Source organism: Clarias gariepinus, chromosome 1, assembly GCF_024256425.1.
Source record: "Clarias gariepinus isolate MV-2021 ecotype Netherlands chromosome 1, CGAR_prim_01v2, whole genome shotgun sequence".
NCBI lineage: Eukaryota > Metazoa > Chordata > Actinopteri > Siluriformes > Clariidae > Clarias > Clarias gariepinus.
The window spans coordinates 19,702,632-19,719,633 of record NC_071100.1 but is presented as its reverse complement, the minus strand read 5'-3'; the positions used below and the strand labels follow the sequence as shown (position 1 = coordinate 19,719,633).

At 38.0% G+C, this 17,002-nt stretch overlaps 1 protein-coding gene across 1 annotated transcript in view; it reads right to left on the bottom strand.

The window, feature by feature from the left end:
• The window catches only part of LOC128520608 (basement membrane-specific heparan sulfate proteoglycan core protein-like), a 43,249-nt gene extending 36,194 nt beyond the window's left edge, over positions 1 to 7,055 (bottom strand). Inside the window, exons 1-4 of the mRNA XM_053494927.1 lie at positions 7,025 to 7,055; positions 5,791 to 5,826; positions 5,400 to 5,648; positions 5,003 to 5,275 (exon numbers count right to left, since the gene is read on the bottom strand). Coding sequence (XP_053350902.1) covers positions 5,003 to 5,275; positions 5,400 to 5,648; positions 5,791 to 5,826; positions 7,025 to 7,055 — 589 coding nt within the window. The remainder of the gene's footprint in view (positions 1 to 5,002; positions 5,276 to 5,399; positions 5,649 to 5,790; positions 5,827 to 7,024) is intronic.
• Between the last annotated feature and the right edge of the window lie 9,947 nt (positions 7,056 to 17,002).

Sequence of the window (17,002 nt, the reverse complement as noted above, 5' to 3'; positions counted from 1 at the left end):
GAATATGCGTGGGATTCCACGTACGCAGTAAAAAAAATCTTATGTATGAAACACTGCGTCATGGAATCCCACGCATATTCTCCTTGTACATCCGAATTAACTTGAAATTGAGCACATTTACAGCTTTGTCCGTACGCAATGTTTTAGTATGAATTCAACGCAAGTCTTCGTACATGAGGCCCCTGGTGTTTATGTTACCGTGCATGCGGATGTATCGCCCTCCCACAATATTAATTAGTTTGGTCTATTCTATCAGTGTTGTGATTTTAAAAGTGCTATAACTCCACCTGGTACATCCCAGTGGAACAATCTTACTAAATTCTTTTTTCTTTGCATATTTGTCACACTTGTATGGGTGGAATTTCACCTAAACACTTTATGAGGAAAAGACAAATTGACCTTTTTGTTTGTGAGATATCATGAACATTTCACAGGGGGTATCATCATAAGATATACCACTCATCAGTGTAAGCTGTAAGTGCAGCAGGTCAGTGATGATGAACCAGTGCCTGCTGATGATGACCAACACCAACCCCCTGATCTACCAGAGCCAAGTGAAAAGAATCACAATCAAACTGAACAGGTAAGCTGGAATAAAATCAGTAGCAGCATTAACTCATGCTAGTAATTATTATAGTAGTCAATATTAATTTAAAATAATAATTTCTTAGCATTATTTCGAATTAATATTGACTACCATAATAATTAAAATAAGTAACTAGTTTACTAGATTGAGCTAATGCTGTTACTGATTTTATTTCAGCTTACCTGTTCAGTTTTATTGCCATTCTTTTTAAAATATTGTCTTTATAGTTTTATATGTTGTTTGTCTTGATGTCCTTTCCTTTGTTTCTTTGTTTTACTAATATGCCAATATATGTTCAGTGATACTTCAAATATTATGTTTAAATCGCATTGATTTCTGTATTGTGTTATATTTTTATACTAGTAACTGGTGTTAAAAATGTATCTCTACATTAATGAGCCAATGTATTATGATGTGGGCTGCTGTGGGCCAGGAAGTCCAGGGTCACTTTTTGTCCCCAGTCTCCCTCTGCTAGGAGGTATACGTTACGATCCTGTTCCCAGCCGGGGAAAGCCTTCCAACCTTTCCATCCTCCCTCCTTTAACCCTTTCCTACCTCATCTATTCCTAAAAATGACCCTTTTCCCGTAAGACCTCCCCTCGTGTCTGTGCTTTATGGTGCCGCACGTGCAAAAAGGGTTAAACCCGTTACAGCAATCTACCAAGAACTGTATATATACTGTACATGTGCGCGCGCACACACACAAAAACACGTTGTGTTAAGATGTGTATTTTCCACAGTCACACCTGACACCCCAGTGCTCCTGCTACACCAACAATATAGCATTTACCAGCAAATTATTTTTTATATTAATTTAATCAGCTGCATCAGGTCCATTAAAAACAACCAACCAGACTTTCCTTTTATATATTTACTACTACATTTATTACTATACTAAATATTTCATGGCTATTATTTACTTAGAGATACTGTATGCATCCAACGCCTCAGAAACCTCTAATCAATCATTTAAAATTTAATATTTTATCAATAGTCAAGTGCTGGTCCCAACCCCGGATAAAATGGGAGGGTTGCATCAGGAAGGGCATCCGGCGTAAAAACCTGTGCGAAGTTGCTGTGTGGACTGGATATTCCGCTGTGGCGACCCGTTGCCGGGAGCAGCCGAAAGACTAACAACAACATCAATAGTCAATGTCAAGCCATTGATTCATATATTGCATTAGTTCAGAGATGTAATCATCATATAAAAACCAACTTATTCAAACATTGTCCCTATGGGTAAAAAAGAAAGAAGCACCCAGTATATTGGTAAAAAGATGTTTTAAATGGGTTTTCTACCTATTTGTTATTGAAATAATGAGTAAAGAATACAAACTTGTCAAAGATCAGCAGGTGAGCCAATTTTCTGATTATTTTAGTTTTCTTCAAAAAGAGCAAAATAATAATATTTTTTAAAAAGTGCAGTTATAATTGTGTTGTAATTCTTAAACTGTTCACCTGATCACAACAGGCTGTCTATGAAACTTAAAAGACAAAAAAAAATGTTAATGACCTAATATGTATGCACCTGTCTGTATACAGTACTGTATGCTGAGCAAGAAAAACTAAATCAGACAGACCAAAAATATTTTTTTTAGAATAATTGAGTAGTTAATTAAATTTAATTAAAAGTAAATTTTATTGCATATGTGGAGTTTGTTCAACTTCACACACTGTTAATTTCCACTGTGACACCAATCAAGGATGTGTAGGCTTCAGAACATCATGTAAAACTGAAAATAAAGTAACACATCACTATTATCTCAAAACCGACTACAATAAAGTTATATTTTTATGTATGTATTTCTGTTTCTGTTTTCTGTAATATTTATGTATTTTCTAAAGTGGAGTTTAAAGAAATTTAAATAACACAAACACAAACATGAAAGTCACTACATGAACTATGGCTAGGAACTAGTGCTAAGGTAATTGCTAATAAAAACCAACACAAGATACCAACATTAAACAAAAAAAATTATAAACTCAATAGAACAGTTTAAACATAACAGATAGCAAAATTGAACAGAACAGCACAGACGAAAGGAACAACAACTCAACATGGATTATATAGACACAGACTAATCAACTAAACGAGGTGCAGGTGGATACAATTAGAACATGGCTGGGGTGCATTGTACAGTATGATGGAAAACACAGTCATGAGGTAACATCAACATAAAAATCCTGAGATACAAATGAAAATGTGACAAATATGAGAGGACCCTGACAAGATTCTGTAGATTAACTTTGTTCATTCCTCGATAAAAGCAATCTGGGTGTTTTCTCTATCAGTCTGAGCTGTCAAAAAACAAAACAAAACAAAAAAATCATTAAAAAGACCAGACTATTGCAACATTCATTAAAATCTATAGATGTTAAAAAAAAAGAATAAATGTTACCTCGAAATCTGTAACATTTCTCTGCCAGAACGATGGTCAGTATCAGATACACAGAGAGCGTCACTAGACTACTGATCAGTCTGAGCCCTGACACTGGAGCTCCTGTAAGTGCGGGACAGGATAAGTAGAAAAACAAATATTGTAATATTAAAATCTTGTACAAAACCCTAATAAAGACTCACGTGTACATTAATACGGTTATAAATCAAAGACACTACACTGAACATGTTTTTTTTTTACATTTATCATTAATGTGGTGATGTTTTCTAAGTGGGTGCATTTGTTTTAATGTTTATGGAAAGAGTCTCTATTTTCAGCACTGTGATTTCTGCCATGAAATAAAAAGTATTCAGATCAGAGAATTTTCAGCCTTTCTGGCTTCTCAATAATGTGACAAAATGCCTTTTTCTCATTAAGTTCAGTGAGAGAAAGGAAGGAAATTGGTAAGAAAATGTATGTTTATGGCTGGTTTAATGTAAATGATTACAAGAAGTAAAAGTCATAATGTGCCTCATGGAACTCAATGTAACTGTAAGGGCCATATTTCATTCTTGTGATTTGTTGTTATGTTTATCTTATTTCAGTTTATTAGTTAAGCATTAAGCATTAAGTATCATATTCATAATTTGTATTGTGACATCATTTCATGAGTTGTTCTGTGACATCATCCCACAGTTATGCAGTTCCATGTCTATCACGCACGTCAGTTGTTAGTTGTTGTTAAGACACGGAAGGATACAGAAAGGTGTGGAGCACACAAGCTTTTGACCGTGAGACAGTAAGCTAAAAGGAATACAGTAAAATAAGTTGTTGTAACTGTAATCTATCGAAGCTACAGAACACAGCAAGCGACTTGTCGTGACTACAGTGGATTAATGCAAGAAACTGTAACAACCGTTGTTTTTGATGTTGAAAATAAACAAGAGACAAAGAAATCAACGAAACGTCTGAAGTCGTCAGTGACACTGTGTAACAAAAGACACGTGTCAGAACTTGTGAATGACATGCATGTACAGTAACTAAATGCATGTGTCATCATTAATAAAAAAAATGTTGCAATGTTGCTCTGGTATTAAGGGAATAAAGCACATCAGGATGCACTGTTTGGACATTAGTCAATTTCAGTGCAAAAATCCTAGACTTTATCACATCTCACAGTGTTCGTCCATCATGTGCAGCTCTAATCTACACCAGTACTGAGTGCTCAGGCATTAATGAGTCCTGAAGAGATGATGACACTCACCTGATACAGTCAGTATAACAGCATCACTGTTGTGTGAAGTGTGTGAGCCTCCTCTCTCTCTTCCTCTACAGGTGTATTTACCTGTGTGTGTCACATCTAAAAATGTGTGAAAATGCCAGTCATGCATCATTTGCTTTCTTTCCAAAATGTGCGTGAGCTTATGCTCCCATGGGGTCTGATGTGGTGCTTTTCATCCTTGAAGCATGAGAAACGAGGAGTGATTCACCAGCTAATCCCGGAGGACAGACAGCCTAGTCTGACTTCAGACCAAAATGATCACTAGACAGAGACAATGACCTTTTCTTGGTTTATTTGGATCATTACATCCTCACTGCAAAGCGGATAAAATGTAGAACTGACAGCTGATGCAGAAGTCTTGTTTTTCTGTTAATGTTGCCATGGCAAAGCTGTCAAACAGGGAAACTATTATGTTTAGCTTTAATCTTGAGCCAGGATCTCTGTAAGGATCTCCAAATAGACTACAAAACCACTACTTTTTCCCAAGGTAGGAAACATTGTAATATTACATTACTAGTTTGAGGTGAGCTGGGTCAGGATTGACTTGCTGTGTGGTCTGAATCAGAACCAGAGTACAGAGAAGCCCTGCTTTTGATACAATTAATTGATTGAACAGTTAAAAACTAAACAAACACACTTAGGGCACTTAAATAATCTTATGACTTTAATCCACACTGCATGTAGTGATGTTGGAGTTAATAAATATTTTTAGAAGGAAGAGATTGACACACTCACACATACACATACAGTAAACACCTGATACAGTGAGTGTAACAGCGTTGCTGGTCTCTGAGGTCTGAGAGTCGTCTTTTCTCTGTCCACTGCAGGTGTATTTACCGCTGGAAGACTCTACAGCACTGAATGAATATTTCCTGCTCACACTGTAGGAGGAAAGTTGGACACCATCTTTACACCAGCTGTACGTCCACTCAGTGTCTGCATGTCCTGGTATTTCACATGTGAAAGTGACTTCCTGTCCACTGAATATCTGTCCATCAGGCTGCAGAGTCAGAACGGCTTTTGGTCTCTCTGTACAGTTACACCAAATACTTCACATCAGTCACACACACCCTTCTCTGACCAGCTCATGTTTAATCAGTTTGTTTTTTAATGTATTAGTGCATGTTACAGGAGTGTAAGATCAGACATGTACCTATCACTGAGAGAGTCACTTCATTACTCCATGCCACTTGTCCTCCATCCCTACTTGCCTGACAGTCGTATTTGTGGCTCTGATATACTTTTATATTGTAGGTATTTTCATTAGACCTGTGAACATTAACACCATCTTTGTACCAGTTGTACAGCCAACTCCCTCCAGGAACAGTACATGTAAGTGTAACTGTCTCTCCACTAAATATTTGTGGTAAATTTGGCTGCGCAGACAGAACTGGGGTAAACTCTGCAGGAAAAGTCAAATAGCAAACATACACACGCACACAGTCAGTGTAAATTAAATTTTTTTAGATTCAAACATAATCTTTTCCATCTTAATAAAAATCCAACATCAAGACATCTTAAGCAATAAAGGATGTGTAAATCACCTTGAACTTGTCCGACTTGGATAAGTGAAATAAGCACTAAGAAAAGGAGAGGAACAGAGAACATGATGTAACGCATTATATCATTAAAAGCAATGTCATGTGCTGCAATATATGATAGACCTGGTCATGTGAACTATATGGGTGAACTCCGTCTCAGTAACACATACAGAATAATGAACACATACAGGCTACAGGTTACTGATCACACTAACCCGATATTAAAGGAGCACAAAAAACTACTAAATTAAGCCCATGCAAATTACATGAACATCTCTCTCATGGAGAGGGTGACCAGCTATAAGTATCCATATCTCTGAGGACTTCATACAGTACCATGGACACTTCAAATCTATTGACTGGTGAAGAAGGCTAGGCAGCACTTGTACTACCTCAGACAGCTGAGGAAGTTCAGGATCTCCGGGGGTCTGTGCAAAACCTTCTACTCCTTGAACCTCCAATCTGGTAATATTACCGCTTGGTATGGGAATAGCAGCTCCCAGGAGAAAAAGGTCTTCAGGAGAGTGATCAGGTGTGCTGAGCGCATCACTACTGTGGGACTGAATTACCTGATCTACAGGACATTTACATTAGGTGGTGCAGGTCCAGGAGACCATTGTAAGATGCACTATAAAAGATATTCTCCACAATAATCATAATCCGTTTTAGTGGCTGCGATCTGGTGAAAGACTCCGGTTACTTACGGCACAAACTGAAAGACTGAACAGCAGCTTTTTCCATTAGGCTATAAGGACAATAAACACAAAACCTCCAATGACCGAGTGACAAGTGACGTGGTCACTATCACATAGCATTGCACTGGTATCACATTTTTTTTTTTTTATTCTGTATAATTTTTATAGATTATATTGTATATAATTTATATCCTAGTTTCCTTAGTCTTATTTTTATTTAGTTTGTTGCATTTCACACTACTGTTGTATAAAATTCTTGAATCTCTCTCTCTCACTCTCTCAACCTCTCTCAATCAGTTGATTTAAAATAAGGCAGATAATTATCAGTTTTCTGCATATATAACCTTAATCCTTATTTTAACATCATTAACTACCATAAAAGTCAGAAATAAAACAAAAAAAGTCCTGACTAATACATATTACCTCACAAAACACAAAACTATTCTAGTGTGTCCTAAGCACCTATTAACCTCATCACATAGGACAACAGATCTTATTTCAACCACTATTGACTCTAAAAGACAAATAAAACATTTACTTACAGATCATCACACAGAGTGGACGCAGCTCCATCCTGTCACACTGATGACTGACTGACTGACTGATCAGTGTTCTCTGTTAAAGCCAATATACTTCCTGTGTTCATGCACATAAAGAGAGAGAAGCACATCATTTCTGAAAAAAGTTATTTTTTACACGTAAACTTTATACCTATGCAATTTAAAGTATACCAACAAATAATTTACAAAACATAACTTTATTTAATTACTGAGCATGTGCAGTTCCACTGCTACTTCACTCAGCTTTATAATTAATCTCAACTGGACATTTAGTTGATTTGTCTGAAAAGTTTTAATCTAAAGGATCAAACTAACTTTTTTGCAAGTCTTTCTTAAAGATTGAATTAACACAAGAATGTTTATATTCTATCATATTTCTTTAATTTTTTTGCTTTCACACATTTTAAAAAGATTATAAAAAGTCCCTGGTCATGGTGTCAAAATCTCCTATAAAGCTGCTAAGCCTCTGCTACTCAAAATGGGAAATTAAATGGCATTAGTAATAATGGATGACTTTATTTATTTTTACATTTAAGTAATTGATGATGTTTAAGACAAGAGCAGAGACGCACTTCCATGTGCACAATGTGTCACCTGCAAAAACTATGTTTCCATGTTCATATGGTTTTATTCTCTTTGTTCTCTGCCTTCCTCCAACCTCCCAAAACGCATGCTAGTAAAGTGTCATGGTTAAATTGCCCCTTATAGGTGAATATGTGTGTGCATGGTGTGTAGATTTGTATTGAGTGTATATTCCTGCATCACATCCAGTGTTTTTAGAATACGCTTTGGATCCACAGTAAGACTGAACAAAATAAAATGGTTTCTGAGGTTTAATGAATTAACAAATAATGTCAATTCATGGTTTTCATAAGTAGAAAAAAGTGTGTGTGTGTGTGTGTGTGTGTGTGTGTGTGTGTGTGTGTGAGAGAGAGAGATTGGGGGCACAAGTATATTGGTGAAAAGATGTTTTGAAGGGGTTTTCTACACCAGGGAAAAAGTTTATCAGTGAATTTATTTTTTAAAGTATTTTTAAGTACACTCAAAAAAATAGCAGTTTGGTTGAACATGATTCAATAGTGTAGTGGTTCCACATGATTACACCACATTATCTTAACACCATTGGATTATGTTAAACCAACTTAAAATATTTGTGTTCATTTAACATGAACAGCTAACTTTGATTGACCATTATTTAAATGTGTGTGTGAGTCATATTGGGTTCATTCTGTGCTGCACAGACCATAATAGTCACTAAAATAGCACATTGTGTTTGAGTTAGTGGCCTCAGTGAGTCTGAGGTAATGCTTAGATAGATTAATTTAAGGCCAACAAAGAATAACCACAACTGCTAAAAGCATCCTCTCTCTCTCTCTCTCTCTCTCTCTCTCTCAGACACACACACATATACATACACACATAAACACATGTTTGAGTTCTGCATTTGTCACTAAGGTAATAAAAAAAAAAGTGCTATTTAAACCTTACAATCATGTATAAACTAGATCTGATTAGTGAAAGTGATTCCAAGATTCAGATTTTTTTAATATGTTTAAGCATACATATTTCCATTTAATTGATGTGGATTAACTCATACTATAAAAGATTGCAAAAAAAAAAAAAAAACTATGTAAGACTTTCATTATACAACTTTTCAATGAATATTATTGTTTTATTTAAGATCTTTCAGTGCACTTTACCACCAAACACGGCATGACTCAGCAACAAATCCAAATCCAATGTATGAATGTGAGGCTAAAGTAAGAAAAGAGGAGGAATCAGATGGATCGTTAACCTCTTTAATAAGACTTTCCTTTGCTTTACACACACACACACACACATACACACACACACACGTGTTATAATAAACAGTACATGCGTGCTGTACACACACGCATACAAACACAAAATAAAAGATGCTTTACGCGCACATGCGTACACGAATGGTGATCATACCAGTGAGCACAAACACCAAGCAGGGGAGACGATTACCCACAATTTCCGAGGCACAAGAAAAAGAAAAACCAGGCTTAGTTGTGATCATGTGCTCAAAACAAAAAGCGCATGCGTGCTATATGATACTCGGTACTTGTAAACCAAGACTTGCTCATTTTTTCAAGTCAAAGGTAATTAAAAATCTTTGCTCCTCTTACGGAATGTTCGCAAAACTGTATTGTCTATTGTTTCTATATGTATTTATTTTCTTCATAAACCACTTTGTTGGTCTTTAAAAACTGGTTTATCTCCAAAAAGCACAGCAAACATTAGATAATTATTTCTATTACAGATGTAAAGGCTGTAGATCTATAAGGAGTAAGAGTCTTGTGCAGGTTTTGGGATGGAAATTATTAATCCATCCTTTAGTTAGCTTTCCGTATTTCCACGGAACACATAAATTTCCAAGTTTATTCATGGTGTTTGATATTTATGCTAAAACAAGATCTGATTTATGTTTCAACATTTTATAGCATAAAGGCCTGGGCTGTATTTCTGCCTTTAGCTTTATCCTGAATTAAAGGTATTTATAGTATAAATAATGACCTTTAAATGTTTTAATTCTTACAGTATTTGTGTGCATTCTGTGTCAATATGATCAAAAGTTGTTTTTTAAATAATTATCATATTTATACAAAGAGACGAGACACTGATATCAATTTAAATAACCATATAAAATTAACACAGTAAATAGTATAAGTGACTCGATACTGGGTTTATTGCTGCAGCCTCTTTATTGTGAAACAAGGGCATTAAAATCATATCACAATCAGGGGTGGAATTGTAACAAATAGATTTGCAGACCATAATTGTCAAAAAAGCCACACTCTAGGTCAGGAGCCTCAGTGAGTTTGAGGTAATGCTTATATAGTTTAATTTAAGACATTTTTGTTCACAGGAAAGACCAACAGCGAGTAACCACAACATCTAAACGTACATGCACATACGCATTCTCACACTCACACACGCGCACACACACAGACACACACACACACACACACACACACACACCGACACACACATACAATTAGGTCTGCGTTTGTGACCAATGCAAGAAAACAAGATACAACACACTGAGGCATGTAACATTAATATTATCAACATGTATGAGCTAAAGGTTATTAATCAAAGTCATAAAGTACTTATATGATTTAGATATTTTACATCTAATTTATTTTAATGGACACCATATAATAAAACCACATAAGAGCAAAAGTAGCCTATTGCATTAGTTAATTATAAACTACTGAATTGACAAATGACAAACTCTTTGGAATATGGAACAATACATAGCGTTAACACACCATTAGAATTATTTTACACACTCTGGTTGTATGTAGCCTTATTTATATCTTTAATTTCCCTCATAGCTAGATATTCTGTGAAATGTGTTTATCTTTGTCTATACAAGATTTTTCTAGTTTCCTTTAACTAGAATTGCGAAGCAGCGCTACGGGAGGAAACTAGAGTCACAACTCCAACAGAGTGACTCTAGGAGCCTGTGGCAGGGATTAAGAACAATAACGGATTATAAAGCACCAACATCCGGTATGATAAACGCAGACGTGTCTCTGGCAGACGAGCTCAACACTTTCTATGCTCGCTTCGAGGCTGCAGCTAAAGACGCTAGCGATGCTAATGCTAGCGGCGCTAACGGCTGCAGACAGGAAGTCACTGCCAGCACCGGAAGCGCGTTCATCATCTCAGAGCATGACGTGAGGAGAGCCTTCAAGAGAGTGAACACCAGGAAAGCAGCAGGACCAGACGGCATCTCAGGCCGTATTCTCAGAGCCTGCGCAGACCAGCTAGCACCTGTGTTCACTGAGATATTCAACATCTCTTTATCTCAGTCGGTGATCCCCACATGCTTCAAAGAGTCCATCATTGTTCCTGTCCCAAAGAAACCTCATCCTGCTTCCCTCAATGATTATCGCCCTGTAGCCCTCACTTCAGTAGTGATGAAGTGCTTTGAACGCCTGGTCAGAGACTTCATCATCTCTTCACTACCAGACACACTAGACCCACTACAGTTCGCTTATCGTACAAACCGACGATGCAATCTCTCATCTCCTCCATACATCTCTCACTCACCTGGACACTCGGAGGGGGAATTATGTGAAAATGCTCTTCATCGATTACAGTTCTGCATTTAATACCATAATTCCCTCCACACTCACCACCACGCTGGAGCACCTGGGACTCAGCTCATCAATGTGTCAGTGGATCTCCAATTTTCTGACTGGCAGACCACAGGCAGTAAGGATGGGCGGACATGTCTCAGCCTCCCTCACTCTCAGCACTGGAGCCCCCCAGGGTTGTGTTCTGAGCCCCCTGCTGTACTCTCTGTACACCCACGAATGCGTGGCCACTACCAGCTCCACCACCATCATCAAGTTCGCTGACGACACTGTTGTGGTGGGCCTGATCACGAACAATGATGAGACGGCCTACCTGGAGGAGGTTGGAAATCTGGAGAACTGGTGCCAGAGAAACAATCTCCTCCTGAACGTCAGTAAGACAAAGGAGCTGATAGTGGACTTTAGTACAAAGCAGGTGAGGAACTACCAGACCCCCGTCATCAACAGGAGCCCAGTGGAGAGAGTGGACAGCTTCAGATACCTCGGTGTTCACATCACGCAGGACCTGGCATGGTCCTGTCACATCAACACCGTGGTAAAAAAGGCCCGGCAGCGTCTCTACCACCTCAGACGCTTGAAAGACTTTAGACTGCCCTCCAAGGTGCTCAGGAATTTCTACTTCTGCACCATAGAGAGCATCCTGACGGGAAATATCACGACCTGGTTCGGGAACAGCACCATGCAGGACAGACGAGCTCTACAGAGGGTGGTGCGATCAGCTGAGCGCATCATCCGCATCGAGCTCCCTGACCTGCTCTCAATCTACAGCAAGCGGTGCTTGACCAAGGCCAGGAAGATCGTGAAGGACCTCAGTCACCCCAATAACGGACTGTTTACTCTGTTGCGGTCTGGGAAGCGATTCCGCTCCTTGAAGGCCAACACAGAGAGACTGAGGAGGAGCTTCTTCCCGCAGGCGATAAGGTCTCTCAACCACAACAACCACTATGCAGAACTAACAATCTTTTCATCTTTTTCATAATTGATCAAATCCATCAATCTTCTTACATCCATGAACACTATGGACAATTACATGCTCACCTTCCTTCATATATACACTACATGTCGTACGTTTACATCCTGGACCATTGCACAAAGACACTTTAATAACTTTGCACACCTACCTTCACAACTACACTACATTTTACAGTTTTACGTTTACATCCTGGACCAGTGCACAAAGACACTTTAATAACCTCTGCACAAAGTCACTTTGTTCTATGCATATTTGCACACACAGCACAGTATATTTCAATTTGTACAGTAGATTTCTATTTTTGCACAGTAGATTTCTATTTTTATTCTTAGTTCTATTTTTTTCCTAGCACATTTCTATTTTTATTTTTAGTTCTATTTTTCCTAGTTTAATTTAATTTTTTATTTAATTTCTATCGTATTTCTTTTATTCATATTTATTTCTTATTTGTAAACTTTAATTCTCTTCTAGGGTCAATGGCAGCCGTATAATGCATTTCACTACATTTCGTACTGTGTATGTTTGTGTATGTGACAAATGAAATTTGAATTTGAATTTGATTGGGTCGGGAAGGGGTGGGGGGTTGGAGGAGAACATGCAAACTTCATGCACACAGAGACGGGAATCGAGCCTGGCCCTCAGTAACCATAATTAAATTATTTTAATAAAAAAAATATTTTCTCCTCATGATCTGCCCAAAATGCCTAAGTGATCTGGTCTATACAATGTCTCAATCGCCTATTAATCTCATCACACAAGACATCAAACTTTGTTTAAAATATTTTCATTTTTAACTCACTACTTAAGCTATGAAGCCACATAGAAAATATTTATTTAGAGATCATCAGACGGAATGGACACAGCTTCATTCTGTCACACTGATGACAGACTGACTGATCAGTGGTTTGTGTCACACAAAGTGATAATCAAAGACTGGACCCTTTGTCCAAGTTGATGTGCTTTTTTTCATATTAACCTTACGTCTAATAGTATAAAAATTCAAAAAACAAATAACACATACTGTATACATGTGTATATATACAGTGGTGTGAAAAACTATTTGCCCCCTTTCTGATTTCTTATTCTTTTGCATGTTTGTCACACTTAAATGTTTTTGCTCATCAAAAACCGTTAACTATTAGTCAAAGATAACATAATTAAACACAAAACGCAGTTTTTAAATTAAGGTTTACATAATAAAGGGAGAAAAAAACTCCAAATCTACATGGCCCTGTGTGAAAAAGTAATTACCCCCCTTGTTAAAAAATAACTTAACTGTGGTTTATTACACTTGAGTTCAATTTCTGTAGTCACACCCAGGCCTGATTACTGCCACACCTGTTTCAATCAAGAAATCACTTAAATAGGAGCTACCTGACACAGAGAAGTAGACCAAAAGCACCTCAAAAGCTAGACATCATGCCAAGATCCAAACAAATTCAGGAACAAATAAGAACAAAAGTAATTGAGATCTATCAGTCTGGTAAAGGTTATAAAGCCATTTCTAAAGCTTTGGGACTCCAGCGAACCACAGTGAGAGCCATTATCCACAAATGGCAAAAACATGCAACAGTGGTGAACCTTCCCAGGAGCGGCCGGCCGACCGAAATTACCCCAAGAGCGCAGAGACAACTCATCCGAGAGGCCACAAAAGACCCCAGGACAACATCTAAAGAACTGCAGGCCTCACTTGCCTCAATTAAGGTCAGTGTTTACGACTCCACCATAAGAAAGAGACTAGGCAAAAACGGACTGCATGGCAGATTTCCAAGGCGCAAACCACTTTTAAGCAAAAAGAACATTAAGGCTTGTCTCAATTTTGCTAAAAAAAACATCTCAATGATTGCCAAGACTTTTGGGAAAATACCTTGTGGACCGACGAGACAAAAGTTGAACTTTTTGGAAGGTGCGTGTCCCGTTACATCTGGCGTAAAAGTAACACAGCATTTCAGAAAAAGAACATAATACCAACAGTAAAATATGGTGGTGGTAGTGTGATGGTCTGGGGTTGTTTTGCTGCTTCAGGACCTGGAAGGCTTGCTGTGATAAATGGAACCATGAATTCTACTGTCTACCAAAAAATCCTGAAGGAGAATGTCCGGCCATCTGTTCGTCAACTCAAGCTGAAGCGATCTTGGGTGCTGCAGCAGGACAATGACCCAAAACACACCAGCAAATCCACCTCTGAATGGCTGAAGAAAAACAAAATGAAGACTTTGGAGTGGCCTAGTCAAAGTCCTGATCTGAATCCTATTGAGATGTTGTGGCATGACCTTAAAAAGGCGGTTCATGCTAGAAAACCCTCAAATAAAGCTGAATTACAACAATTCTGCAAAGATGAGTGGGCCAAAATTCCTCCAGAGCGCTGTAAAAGACTCGTTGCAAGTTATCGCAAACGCTTGATTGCAGTTTTTGCTGCTAAGGGTGGCCCAACCAGTTGTTAGGTTCAGGGGACAATTACTTTTTCACACAGAGCCATGTAGGTTTGGATTTTTTTTCTCCCTAAATAATAAAAAACATCATTTAAAAACTGCATTTTGTGTTATAATAGTTAAATGTGTTTAAGGATCAGAAACATTTTGTGTGACAAACATGCAAAAGAATAAGAAATCAGGAAGGGGGCAAATAATTTTTCACACCACTGTATATATATATATATATATATATATATATATATACACACATACTGCATACATGTGTGTGTATATATATATATATATATATATATACAGTAGTTGATCAATTGGAATGGTTATTACCGTCGCACTCACCGCCGCGTAAAAACCTCAGCGGCCAAAATAAATCAGTTGCATTTCAAAGTCATTCGTAAAATGGCCGCCAGGTGGCGCAAAGTGACATTTTCGCTCGTTGCCGTAAATACAACAGTGACCGTTATACAGCGTATCTCTGTATCGGTTTATTGTTACTTAAGTTCTGCATTATTTCAGGTACTTTAAACACATTGTTGGGTTGCTCATGTTGGCTCATATGAGATGTAGTTTACAAATGAACACCTGGTTGGGTTATTTTGACCCAACAACTGGTTTATTCATTATTCTTTCCTTTCTCCAAATATCAGCCTGCAGAATGTTTGAAATATTACTGTTTATTGTGTTACAGGTGTAGTTTTAAGAGTTGTATAGGCAGGAATGCGTGTGTATACAGCTCAAAACCTCCATGAGTTATTAAAGATAGCGGCTATTTAGAAAACATGCCCAGTGATTTCTGAGCTTCAGGAAATCTCCTGGCGCTCTGCGCATAACACCGGGCCAACTCATGTCGGAAAGAATTTATAAACGGTTTCTAAACATGGGCTATTGTTTTTTACTTATAATATTTGTTAATTTAATTTAAATGAGGTTTGGGCTCAGGACTTCGACTTGGCATCGTGATTCTCCTCTTTAATTTACTCCATAGTTTTAATCAGCGCTCAGCCGCATGCATGGAGTTTTCCAGAGCGCACCGGCAGAAGTAGACTAATGATTATGAACGCGTCGGGAAAACAGCAAGCAGACTGACTCTGACCATTTAAAAAAACGTTTGCGTTCATTTTCTGACGCGCTCAAGTTCACCAAAAACAATACAGAGCAGCGCAGCTTACAACACTTACAAAATCACAACACTTACAAAATCACAACGTTTTTTCGTTATTGTGAGTGCGCTTAAATAAAAGTTGAGTCTTATAAAGGCATGTAGTCTTATATAGTTTTATTATATAGTTTTTGCACATTAATCTGACACAGTTTTTTCAGCCTGTCACGGCGTGCGCCCAAATCAATATCGCTCCTCGCGCACTAGTTAGGCGGCCTCCCCTTCAGACATGCGAAGCAGCGGGACCGCAGAATTACACATGACTGGTGAGCTATCGTTGCTATCGTTGCCCGGGCTTGCACCCTGCGCTATAAAATACTTGGGGTTTGTTGGGCTACAGTGGATTTTAATACGCGCTGTGTATGCAGCGCGCGTGCAACAACGCGGAAGTGCGGCATGCAAGCAGGGCAAATGGAACGCGCCCCATGGACTTCAAAGGAGCGAGAGGTGGGAGGGGCCGGGCCGGCCATCCGCGGAGAGCAGAGTCAGCGCGAGCAGACGGATGGCCATTGCACTCACACCGCGTAGTAAAATCCACTCCTCCCAATCATCCCAATCATCACCAGCCGTGCCTTATTCCGTCATGTCATGTGGGCATTATAAGCTTTGTATTGAAAACTTCTAACTAAAAAGTGGCAGCTGGCACGCCTAAAAATAGACGCAGGTTATTTTTTAATAGTCTAAATAAAACCCCTCCGATTTAATTTCCTATAGTCTAAAAAGCGCTCAACCGCACGCATAGTTTTCCCGAGCGCGAGGAATTTTTTTGTGCTAAATAATGTTTATGCAGTATAAGAATTCCTATTAATCCTGGGTTGTTCTTTTAGTGTCACTATAGTGCTTTACAATGCCAGACAACATTCAAATGCAAATTATTCACCCTCCCCAGGTGTGAATCGGCTGTTCTCACCTATACATTCAGAGGAACTGAAATGCACTTCTCCCCACTTTAAAAACCTCTTGAATCTGAGGCTCTTCTGGAGACTTTCATTGATTTCAATTTGTGTAATTTTAATCTCCTGGATTCTAGATTCTAAAGTTGACATTGTTACCTTTTTTAATCATTGGAATGGAAGAACTTATTTTCCTTATGATAGCATAAATTGCATTGTTTTTAATCAGTCTATACACAATAATATTCTTTGGTATTTTTATTTATTTATTTTTTTTAAACGGGTATGGGGGCTATCTTGGTTCATTAATCTCCGTGCCTGGTTTAGGTTTAGTATTCAGTGCGCATCTGTTATATTACAACTATCATAA